The following is a 13,477-nucleotide window of genomic DNA, read 5'->3' on the forward strand; positions in this document are numbered from 1 at the left end:
ATCTTTAGAAGTTTTTGACCTTTTAAAAATTGTAAAATTTCAAAATCTAAATAGTTCCCTAAAAATTTAGCATGGTCTTTTTTTGATCCAAAAAAAAACGATATCATATTTACAGCAAAATTACAATATTCTATTGAAGTTGGTCTCTTTAGGTTCCACACAAACTTCTATCTAAATGACAATGCGATAATCTTGAATGATAAGTTAGACCATTTTATGATAATATTTATGCCTTAAATTATAATATTTGTTTGTTAGTGCTTTTGTCGAGAGGTTTTTGATTATCTTTATAATCCGGTTCGTACTATTTAGAGTTTGATTTTTATGTTTCTCGTATCTATAATATCCACAAAACAGGTTAAAATTTAAGGTCATATCATTTTAATAAAGAATTGAACCATTTTGCCTTCACAATCTATGTTTAATTTGTATGTGCTGCTCTTTTAGCCCGCTTAGTCGGTAGTTAATGTTCTTTTTTTTAACCAAAAATAAATTATAAATCGAAATGACATAAAACGACACTAGTCATTGTAGTTATAATTAAAATAAATTTTCTTTTTTGTTCAAAAATATGTTTCGTAAAAATAAAGTTAAAAATAGGCTGAGAATTTTGAAGAATTATAAAGTATTTTCATATAAATCTTCGTAGAAATTTCTTCCAAAATTGGTTAAGTTTAATTAAATATAATGTGTTGGTGTTAAAATCATGATGTCATTATGTTGCGCACATTCTATCATGCCATGTACTACACCCAATTTCTCCTGCCAGATAATTACTTTTGTGGTTAATGAATACTTTTGAATCAAATGAAAATTTTACATATTCCACAATGATAAAGTATCTAGAACACTTTCCAAAATATTAGCTAAACCTATAAAATATTTTTACAAATATTTATAACGTATTGTAAAGGTTAGATCTTTAGTCAGATCACAATGGAACATTTCATCGTTTGTCGACTAGCCCGGTTCCAGACGTATCAAAAATTAAAATGTCCAAGAGCAGATATTCCGCGAAATATGAACAATTTTTATGGCCAAATATAATAAATTTAAGTTTCTGATAAATAACGGCCTTTGCTCTTATTTGAATACATTTTAAATAGGACTTGTGGACTACTGGTTGCCAGCTGTCCGAGAAGAGTTAGTTATATTTATGGTTTTATTTAACTTCTTCATATATCTCTATGTATATATTTCTTTTATGTTTATAGGCGGAAAAATATAACACATTTCCCTTCATAAACATAGTTGGGAAAAGGAGGAGAATACTTATAGAATAGTATTCTCTAGTTTCGGGGTAATCTTAGGACCACTGGAGATCTGTTACTTGACTGGACTTAAATAAATTTTTTTATTTTTGATTTTGCTAAGTATGTATTAAGCCATAATTGTGATTTATATATATATATAAGCGTAAGATTTAGTAACATAATATTTTTACCGTAATAATTATAATTATGCAACTATATTATAGGAATGCAATAAAAATTAACATTGTGTTAGTAATAATTAAGAATCCAACTTACATTGTAGATATTAATATTTACAAGTTAACACAAAAATAACATATGAAATAATTCATGGCACACATTATAGATTTCATTTCTGTAAAAAGATTGATAAACAATTTTATAATTTAAGAATAAATATTTGTAGACTTTAATATATCATATTAGAATATGTGAAACTTTTGATTATCAAAAAGGTTTTAAACTATCAAAAAGACGCAGTTTCCATTATTCTTTTGATTTTATAAGGTACTTATGTGATTTTTTTTTGATCAAAGGAAATTATTATTGCAAAAATAATAAAAAAATTGAAATACACATCTTTTAATGTCCAAAAGATGTTTTCTCTTGTTACTATACTGTTGTTATTAATTTAAGGAAAAAATATCTTTAAAATGTTGCAAACTTCATAATATGAAGGCAAGTTAAATTATTTCTGCTTTTATCTTTAAAAACATAAATTCAACATAAATTACTCTGTGGTATTAAATCTAAATTCGATAGATATTAATAAAATCATGACATTAACACTAGTTAAATTCAGTTTAAATAAATTGTATCGTTTATTGAATTCTAAGCTTATACCAAATTTATTTCAAAAAAAGGCATAAACTATGATTTAGCCTATAATTTGAATTGAAATGTTTATTTGCTTGTTTGTTTATTTTAATTTAATAATATTATATTGATTTTAATAACAATGGAAAATATTTATAAGGAGTGATTGGACAGCTTACATTTCAAAATTTATATAATTTGGTTTTATAAATAATTATTAAACAAAAACTACTTGTTATAAATATAAAAAATGAATTTTAACCCATAAAATGTTATTGGTTTTGTTATTATTTGTTTCAAATATTAAAATATTAAAAGCTAACGATGAAATTGATATGAAAATATCAACAGAGGAAAGAAAAGAAAGATATAATAAATGCGTTGAATTGCTTTCTCAAAAGGAAGCACCCATTCTGTGTGTAACTCATTCCAAAGAAAAAAAAGAAAAAATAGGAAAGATAATGTATGATGTCTTACTAGATGCGATTGAATTTCCTCTAAAAATGCAACCGAGTTGGCCAAAACCAATTGATGAAAATGAATATGAAATTAAAAGAGAAGACGTATCATTGTGTTTTTATCAACGTGCTTTAACTGGTATTTCTGATATGATGATGCGTTATGGAAAATCACGAGCACTCCATATATTTGTGTATGAACTGGCCGATAAAACTAGACGTTTATGTCAAGCTTTAATATGTATGTATGATTTTGATGATCTTGATCTTGACCAAGTTAGACAAATTCTTAAAAAATACTTTGATTTTAAACTTAGTGAAGAGAACAATTTAATAGTTGAACAGGTGTGTAAAAACGACAACTTTAAACAAATTCTTTACGATGTCTTCCATAGTATTGGGAATCAAGCAGATAGCAATGCCATTGAACATGACGAACGCGAAGATATTGATGATGCAGGTGGCAAAATGCAAGATAATCAAAATTCAATGAAATTGGGCGAGTTCCAGGCTATGGATAATTCTAATAAGGAATCTAGTGATAAAGAATAAATAGGTTCTATTTATATTTCATAGTATAATTAAAAATTATGTGTATAGTAGCCGATCAAATACTGACCAATCATCTTCTTACAAATGGACAGATTCGATTAGCTACAAAAAGTATTTGAAAACATTTTCAAAAGAGGGGATGGAAAATAAGAATAAAGTTATTGACATTGTGCATATTATTTTTTCTATTTTTGTTAAATAATATTTAATTCGGGAGTTAGTAAATGTAGGGTTTAGAACCCTTAATAAATAAATGGTTAACATGGCGAACACAAGGATGAACAGGGAAACAAGAGAGTCCCGTAGTCAAGAGGCTAGAACATTAGAGAAAGAGGCAATTAGGATAGATAAGAGACTAAAGTTAATATTGAAAGTTGAGTGGAAAGATGTTATGGATTTGGCATCTGCGAACTTGCAGGATTATATTTTTGAAAATTTTTGTGACGGAAGGAGCAGTTGGGAGGAAATTTATAAAGGCTTACAAAAAGGAGCAGAATTTGAGAGAGAGTCAGAAGAAAGACAAGAAATGATTAAAGAGATTATGGATAAAGTGTTGAAAGAGTTTAGGGAAGAAAGAAAAGAAAATCTTAGGATGTATAGGAAAAGAAGAGAAATCAGAGAAACTACAAAATGTTTTATATGTAAGAAAGAAGGGCATTACGCTAGAGAATGTCATGAAAGTGTAGCTGGTAGGGAAAAATATAAAATTAAAAAGGAACAAGTTTTACAGAAAGAACCAATTATCAACAATGAAGGGAAAAGATGTAAAACAGTAAATAAGTTAGAAAATTTAATTGAAAAGTATCCGGAAGTTTTTAAAGAATCAGAAGAAAAGATAAAATATCTCACAGGAGAGAAGTGTCCAATAAATACTAAGCAAGGTGAAAAGGTTGTGAAAAGAGGGCAGAATGTGCCATACTACCTTAGGGTGAAATTTGAGGAGTACTTGAATAAGTTGGAAAATTAAGGGGTTATAAGACGTTCCAAAAGTGAGTGGAGGAGTCCAATAAGAGCACTTGAAAAACCAAATGGGGACGTAAGATTGGTAAGCAATTTGATGGCGTTAAACGATTTGGTTGACAAGGACCCGTACTCACTACCGTTAATTAAGGATATTATGAGAGCCACACAGGGGTCAAAAGTATTTACGGTTATCGACTTAAAAGAAGGGTTTTATCATATTGAGATTGAGGAGCACCATAAGCACAAAACAGCATTTGAAGTGAATGGTCGAGTATACGAATGGAATAGTATGGTTATGGGGTTTAAGAATTCGCCTCATATAATGCAGAGAGTAATGAACAGAGTTTTAGATGAATTCAGAGGTAAAGGCGTGGAAGTATATATGGATGATATAGTTATTCATGGTAAAGACGTAAGAGTGCATGACGAGTTACTAGAGAGGGTAATTAAAAAGTTTAAAGAGTGTGGGTTGAGAATAAACCAAACAAAGATACAATACAAAAAAGATGAGGTGATGTTGCTGGGAGTAACAATTAATGGGGAGGTCATGGGACCGAATGAGATTAAAAAGCAGGAGACATTGGAATATAGAAAACCTGAGAATGTTAGAGAGTTAAGAAGATTTTTAGGACTAACTGGTTGGTTTAGAGACTTTATTCCCAACTATGCGTATAGAACAGTAAGGCTTACTGAGGCTTTAAAGAAAGATGTTAAGTGGAATTGGACGGAGGATATGGAAAGAGCTTTTGAGGATATGAAGCAAGGCTTGAGAGATATGAAAAAGTTGAAGATTCCGGACGGAAAAAAGCTATTTAGAGTAAGAACTGATGCGTGTGATACGGGGATCGGAGCAATTCTATTACAAGAAAATAAAGAGGGTGAGTGGATTCCGATACAATGGGCATCGAAAATGTTGACTCCTACCGAGCGAAGATATACGATAAGTGAGAAGGAGATGTTGGCGGTGTTTTTTGGAATAAAGAAGTTTGAAAGTGATTTGAGAGGAAGGAAATTTCATTTGATGACGGATCATAAAGCATTAGCAGAGATCAGAAATAAGCCATACTTCAATAATAACAGAATAAACAGATGGGTAGAACAGATACAAGAGTTTGACTTTACAATAGAGTATGTGAAAGGGGAGTTGATGACAGATGCAGATGCGTTAAGTAGGCAGTATGATCAGGTAGAAGTTTCGGATGAACAAAAAGAAAAGGACAACAAGAGAAAAGAAGTGATCGAAAAACAAATTTTGGGAAAAAAGCAGAAACATATTAAAGAAAAGGACGGTAAACAGTATTGGGAATTTTCCACAGGTGAAATGAAATAGATATTGAGCCTAGATAGTAGAGAACATGAAATAACAAGAGTACATGAGGAGTTAAACCATAGAGGTGTCAAAGGCACTAATTATAACATTAAACAAAGATGGTATTGGCCTGGTATGAAAAATCATATTAATAAGGTAATTAAGAATTGTGAAATATGTGGGATTAACAATAGGAAAAACACAGGAGGATGTGATTTCGTAGTAACTAGAAAGAAATTGGAGAAAGTGGCGTTGGATTTAATGGACATAGGTGGAGAGAATAGGTATGTGTTACTGGGTATTGATTACTTTACTAGAAGGTTGTGGGGTTCGAATTTGAGATGTAAAGAGAGTAGTGAAGTTATAGAGGTATTACAAAAGTGGATAAGGGAAGATGGATTTCCAGAGGAATATGTGACAGACAACGGAAAAGAGTTTGTAAGTAATAGATTTAAAGAATGGTGTAGTATTAATGATATTAAACATAGGAAAGTGGGCTTAGAAGCTCATGGGAGTAATGGTAGAATCGAGAGATGCATCAGAACTATAAGAGAGACATTGATAAAGCAAAATGATGGGAATATTTCTGAAAAGATAGAAAGAGCAATCAAAGGATATAATAATACACTATATACAGCAATAAAATGTACGCCGATGGAAGCGTGGAGAGATCAAACGGCTGAAGTTATAATTGAAAATGATGAAAATGGAAAATATGCTGGTCGGTTCAAGAGAAGACACAGAGAGACATTTACAGTAGGCCAAGAGGTAAGAATCGCTAGGAGAGAAAATTTAGGTACACGTGCGAAAACAGACAAGGGAAGATTCGCGGGTCGCGGAAGGATCGTAGCTATAAGTGAAAATGATTCATATATTGTGAGACTACTGGATGGTAAAATTGTTAAAAAGAGGCATTATGATTTGAAAGAGATAAGGAAGAGTTGTTTAGAAGATGGAGAGACTACCCGTCTGGAGGGGGGATGTAGGGTTTAGAACCCTTAATAAATAAATGGTTAACAGTAAATAAAAGTTTCTAAATTATCAAAAAAGCTTACCATAATCTTATCGTAAATAAGGAAATCCGCAAAGCTAAAAATAATATTTATATAGCCGTTTTCAAAAGTTTTTTTTTAGTTGAGTTTAATTGAATGATTGATTTACAGATCTTCGAATGCAAAATTTTAATATTACAATAATATATCTCAAAATCTAAACCACTAAAACCCGCATAAGATGTAGAAAGGTTTAAAAATTTTAACTTTTTTAAATATTTTTAATAATTGTAACTACATTTGTAATATTAAACTAACGAAATACATAAACCTGCGCCTGAACAACGGAAGGTACTAAAATATGCATTTTTAACGTTTTCACATAGAAATTATAGTAATTACTTAAGTTTTTCTTTTGTGCTCTCAGGGCATCTTATTTATACTTTATTTTTAAAAAAGTTCTAGGGGTAAAAAGGAATATCATAAATATAGTCGTTTTGTGTATTTAGAATAATTATTGTCGCGAACATAACGAGCGACCGCGCCCAGTGCGAGACCGATTTTTTTAATTTTTCAAGGCCCTGTACAATTTTTAACACTTTAAATTTGGTTATCTGTAATTACAAACCATATTATATATATATATAAATATATATATATATATATATCTATGTATGATATTAACTATTTATGATTTTCTTCAACCAATTAAATTTAATATTTCGACTCCTAAATAAATTTCCAACTCATTGGGATTAAACTCGAGACCTTAAAGTAGTGGATGGCATAACAAACACTGTGCCAGATTGGTTGACAAAAATATTTGGCATTATTTTGGAGTATGAGATCATCTTAAAAAAAATTTACTTTCTTTGCCCTAAATGAAAGAAGTAAAAGACTAGGTTGAGTATGATCGGCTTATCCAAATACTAAAAAGAGGAAAGGATAGCACGGAATGTGACAAAAATTAAAATACAGGCATTAAAAAGAAATTTTAAGCTTTTGTTCTTGGGAATGACAGTGTTTTTTTAAAGGATATGGGAGTCTGGCACAAAGGGGTATTTGTGAGTATCATGGTTCAAGCTATACAAATAGAGGTCCAAGGACTTCATCGGCAGCATCATTCTTGCGCTTTGCCCCTTACATAAGTGTTTGAATAATTTTTAGTATACCTCAGTGTATTGTATATTGTAAGGGAGTTTGGAGAGAATGCAATATGCGCATGCAAGCACATCCACCTAAAACAAATGTAAAGTTCAAGCGCAACGTAAGCTAAAAAACTTTATAAAGATATATTATTGACCTTGTTTATCTGAGGGCCTATAGCTGTGAAAATATTGGTTTTAGTTTTATTCTTACAGCAAAAAAGTATTTTCTAAGTACGTTTTATCTCTGTTTTTAAAACTAAACCCACCTTTGAAGTCGTATCACAGTTAGAATACAAATGTCAAATGTAGTTTTTCTCTATACTTCGATGTGACAACAAAAGAGGGGAAAATGATTCATTCTTTGATTGTTGTGAACAAAATAAAATTTTATTATTCAAGACAGACCTCGTTCTTCAAATTTTCAAGGAAAAGTCGCGAGATTTGACCCACCTCATACTCGTTACTTGCAAAAACACCTTTGCGTAAAATTGAAACAATAAGAACTGGCTAGCGACGATAAATAAAGTTGTAAATCATTATAACGCAGCTGTACATTCTGCAACAAAAAAGTCTGTTAATGTATGGTACGGATACCTCGGATACAATACATGTCTAAGGATAAAGATGATGATTCTGTTGAGGATGAAACGATATTAAACTTGATACCGCCAATAAATGCAGTGAGTAATGAAGAATACTTAGCTAAAATGGACAGAAAACTGTGTTTATAATTCTATCAATATATTCTCTTTTGTGGATTTTGTGGTCGTAATATTGATCGACACAAATATTTAGACAAAAATCTAAAATTAAGGGTACATGACCGTTTGGAACACGCTTTGAAAAATTCAAAAAAAGGAAAAATAAAATGAAATTATAAAAAAGAGACTTGAACAATTTATTTTAAATAATGTAAAAGACGATTTATCCGTTGATCTTTGGGGATTTGAAAGCCCAGAGCAACTCCAAAAGATGCTCATAGTGTTCGTCCTGTTTATTCCATATATAGATCGAATATTGGATTTAGGAATGAGCCAAAACCAACAAATTATTCGGTATTGTATCTCAGAATCGCCAGGTTACAGCATTGATGAAGTGATTCATGGTACTGTGCTCCATCACTTTGCTTGTCTAATGTGGCCTCATATGCTGCCCATTGATTAGAGATCATAATAGAAACAGGTTATACATTGTTTTGTATTATCTCAAGGAAATAGCATTATTTCTACTAGTTGCAAAAACGAGCAAGGTGCACGCCGATTCAGCATCAAATGTTTCCAAAATAAAATGTTCTTTGTTTTCCATGTATAAATACATTGTATCACTAAAAAGCTTATCTGCCTCAACAAACATTGTTTTTGCTAATTTTTTGAAAGGGGTCCATTAAAATTTCAAAACGGGTTCAAAACGGTCATGTACCAAATAAAGTTCTTTTTATAGTGATCCAAGGGCAATACTAGTTATCTTATTAGATAATTGATTAAGGTCGCGATACGAAAGAAATAAAGAAATTATATCAATTATTTTGGTTTAAAAAAATAAAAAAAAATGAGCCTTTTGTCAAGTTTTACTTTTTATTGTTGTAAAAGCGCTTTATTTTATTTTCGTCCTCTTCTCTTTGCATATGATGGGGTTAGATATTATTAAAATGTATAGAAATGATCAAGCATTGAAAGTGCTTTGTTAGAGCGCAAGGAACTACAATAATTATATTATATTATTTTTTATGATTTTTTTTTGATATAATTTACATATTGAAAATTGCGTTTAATGTATTTTTTTATTAGCAATTGTTTGTTTTTAACAAGGAATATTATTCGTATAAAAAACGATAAGACAAATGCAGTTTTTCTTGTAAATATTAATGTTTTTAATGTATAAATGTTGTGCGATATTCTTTAGAAAAATATTAAAATAGAGGAATACCAATGTACTAGCAAAATACAGTATCTCAAACGGAATTCTCGTATACTATTTACAGTATCTCAAACGGAATTCTCGTATACTATTATTATAAATTTATTATAAATGTAATTTTAAACAGTTATGGCCACCTACATAAACTAAAATTAATTTTGCACTTCAAGTTTATGCCATATTTTTCTATAACTTTGTATATAAAAAACAACGTATTTTATTTTTTTATTTATTTTTCAATATAATCAATACTTCAGGTTAAAGCTGTTGAATGTAATAAAAAAAAATTGCAACGGGTTGCATATAAAATCCTTTTTTAGTTTTTTTAAAAATTTTTATACATTCAAGCTTCATTAAATTCTATATTCTCTATAGATAATCTAGGAAACTCAAACAAGAAAGAGAGCTATTTAAGAAAAATGCAAAGAAATAATGCAGTATAATATTTTCATAAATTTTGGAAAATAATTTTATACGTATACATATAACTTATTAGGTTAAAGAATTACCAGACAGCAGCTCTTGTACTTAAATTTAATGCGCTCATCAAATGCAGAATAAACATGACCAAATTGGTAAAACCCTACTGTTTATTTAAAATTTGATTTCATGTCAAATATGTTCATAATGTAAGTGGGCGTTAGTAAAGTATCACTATAAAATAAAATCTTTTTGTTTATAATACATTTTAAAACACAAATAAAGAGTAAGATCGAAAACATTTCATGCTGGTGTAATTTTTTTTTATATGTTAAATACCCCTTGACTTGGAATTATCTAGCCATGATAGATTTCTATTTTTGTAAAAAGATTGATAAGCAATTTTATGACTTGAAAATCAACTCATGGTCTTTAAAAGTTCATATTAGAATATTTGCGATTTTTTTAAATCAAAAATGTTGCAAACTATCCAACGGCGCAGATTTCATTATTCCTTTAATTTATAAGGTACTTATGTGATTTTTTGATTATTGGAAAATAAATATTGCAAAAACAACATAAATTAAGCATAATACGCATATTTTCATGATAAATTTTTGGAGCATTTTCACTTTATCCCCCCTTACCAATATAAATTAAGAATTTTTAAAAAATATCCCTTTTTCGAAATTCGAAGCGGAAAAAATATGAAGGAGCAAAAGTCAAAAAAATAAAGTTGTAATAAAATAGCATATTTACCAAAAATAAAACAATTGTTTTTTCGGTTTTTTTCAATTTTTTAAAAAATTTTTCTTCTGTCACTTATTGATCAAGATTTATATTTATTGTACATTGCAATGTATAACAACGAAAATCTCTATATAAACAATATTATATAAGGTTCATTTGCTGTTATATTTGAATATTTTTCAAGAATTAAAAAAAAAATTCCAAACATGTAATATTTTATTTTCGAAGCTAAAATATAACAATCTTATTAAAAAGGCATTATAAACGATTCAATAATTCTTTAAAGAGCATAAATATAACATAATTATTCTCTGTTTGTCTAAAAAACCATTGAAAACCTAAAAAACAAGACTAATAAATATACTACCAAACTAAGAATAACCAAACCTAGAATCTGTTTTAAACAACATAAACTGTGTATAAACATGTTTATTTTTGGCAAAAATTAAATGTAATGACAAAAGAAAGCAATAGGTTAAAACATATTTTTACAAATTTAGACTTCTATTTAACTCATAGTTTATTAGAAAACATTATTAAATTGGTTTAAATAATATATTTTTCATAAACTATGTTCAAATTAGATATTTCTAAGACCATTTTTTTCATATGTAAATTTTTCTCTTATCCTTTCCGCTCTGGACGCTTCGACTTTTGAAAAACAGGGTTAAAAATAAAAAATTCTTAATTTATATTGGTAAGGGGAGGATAAAGTGAAAATTAGCCAAATTTTTTTATATCAAGCTGTTACTATAGTGCTGTTATTTATTAAAAAATGAATTACTTTATAAATGTTGTAAAATACTTAATGTTAAGTACAAATGAATTTTTTTTGTTTTTATCTTAGAAAACATAAACTTATCAAAAAATTACTCTGTCAAAATAAAGTTAAAATTGATTAATTATTAATGAAATTATGACATTTACACTAGTTAAAGCCAGTTAAAATATATAATGTGTCGTTTATCAAATTCTAAGCTTATATCACAAAATATTTAAAATTAAAAGCATAAAACATTAATTTAGCTCATAATTTAATTTGAATTTTTTTGTTTGCTTGGTGATTTTAATTTAGTAATATTTATATTAATTTAAATAAACAATGAAAAATCCTAGTCAGAAGTAATTGAACAGTTTACACTTATAAATTTGTGAATTTAATTTTTAAATCATTTATATACAAAGAATTACCTGTTATAAATATATAAAGTCTATTTATTACCCATAAAATGTTATTGATTTCGTTATTATTTGTTTTAAATATTAAAAAATTAAAAGCTAACAATGAAAAGGATATGATCTTTTTAATAGAGGAAAGAAAAGAAAGATATAATGAATGCGTTAAAATGCTCTCTCATGATGAAGCGCCAAGTATGCGTGTAACTTATTCTAAAGAAAAAAGAGAAAAAATAGGAAAGATTATGTATGATGTCCTAATAGATGGTATTGATTTTCCTCTAAAAATGCAACCGAGTTGGCCAAAAACATCTAAAGAATATGAAATTGACCATGAAGACGTAACATTGGGTATATTTCAACGTGCTTTAACTGGTACTTATAGTGTTCCAAGGCGTTATGGTAAAACAGAAGCACTTTATATATTTGTGTATGAACTGGCAGATAAAACTAGACGATTATGGCAAATTTTAATATGTATGTATAATTTTGATGATCTTGATCTTGACCAAGTTAAACAAATTCTTAAGAAATATTTTGATTTAAAACTTAGTGAAGAAAACAATTTAAAAGTAAAACAGGTATGTAAAAACAACGTTTTTAAACAAATTCTTGATGATGTCTTCCATAGTATTGGAAATCAAGCAGATAGTAATACCATTGAACATGACAAACGTGAAGATTTAGGTGGTAAAATGCAAGAAAATTCGAATTCAATGATATTAGCCGAGACCCAGGCTATGGATAGTTCTAATATGAATTTTAGTAAAAAGAATAAATAGTTAATATTTATTTAATATAAAAAATATATGTATATTAGTTTTTCTTTTTTTGTTGGATATTTTTCAAATTCAAAAGTTATCAAAAAAATTTATAAATATTTTTAAAAGCTTGCTATAATCTCATCATAAATAAATAAAATATTGTAAAGCTAGAAAAGACCCAATTTTTTTTAAATTTGCGATACTAGTCTTTAGATATTTTTAATCATATTTCGGATTTATAATTGTTAAATTCAAATACTGATATTACAATGATATATCTCAAAATCTAAACGCTTAAACCCGCATAAGATTTAGAAAGGTTTAGATTTTTTAACTTTTTTAAATATTTTTAATGTTTATAACTACATTTGTAATATTAAACTAACGAAATACATAAACCTGCGCCTGAATAACGGAAAGTACTAAAATATGCATTATTAACGTTTTTCTCATATAAATAATGCTTTTAATATTAATTTTTTCATTTTTTTTTCGAGGTATCTTATTTGTATTTTAATTTTAACAAGATTCTGTGGATTAAAAGAAACATCATAAATATGTCGTTGAGTAATATTAGAATTAATTATTACAATGACAAAAAATATTTAATCATGTTTAGATATGTTTCTTTTTTTCTAGTTCTCTTGATATCAATATATAACATTGAATAATATAGAGAAAACATATATATTTCAATTAGTTGTTTTTTCGTTTACGTTGTTACAAAGCTCTACGTTAAAATGAAACCACCGTGATATTATATTTTTTTTATACTTATACTACAAGATTTTTTACTCATACTTTATAACTTAACTTGACGGCGCAGCAAGCTCCACCGTACCTTTAATATTTTGATTCCAGAAAATTGAACATCTTTCATTATATATTGCCGCAAGAAATATCTCAGAAGATAAAATAATTAAGCATGTTTTAATTGATCTGAAAAAACATCTTCGTAC

General features: G+C 28.2%; 2 protein-coding genes across 2 annotated transcripts; both read left to right on the top strand.

The window, feature by feature from the left end:
* Positions 1-2,338: 2,338 nt before the first annotated feature.
* VNE69_02189 (uncharacterized protein) lies at positions 2,339-3,079 on the top strand (the record flags this gene model as incomplete). The annotated part of the gene is made up of 1 exon (XM_065472741.1): positions 2,339-3,079. The coding sequence occupies one exon, from the start codon at positions 2,339-2,341 to the stop codon at positions 3,077-3,079; it is 741 nt and encodes a 246-aa protein (XP_065328813.1).
* Positions 3,080-11,807: 8,728 nt separating this feature from the next.
* VNE69_02190 (uncharacterized protein) lies at positions 11,808-12,536 on the top strand (the record flags this gene model as incomplete). Its single annotated transcript, XM_065472742.1, has 1 exon — positions 11,808-12,536. The coding sequence occupies one exon, from the start codon at positions 11,808-11,810 to the stop codon at positions 12,534-12,536; it is 729 nt and encodes a 242-aa protein (XP_065328814.1).
* Between the last annotated feature and the right edge of the window lie 941 nt (positions 12,537-13,477).

The sequence above is a fragment of the Vairimorpha necatrix genome, chromosome 2 (genome assembly GCF_036630325.1).
Source record: "Vairimorpha necatrix chromosome 2, complete sequence".
NCBI lineage: Eukaryota > Fungi > Microsporidia > Nosematidae > Vairimorpha > Vairimorpha necatrix.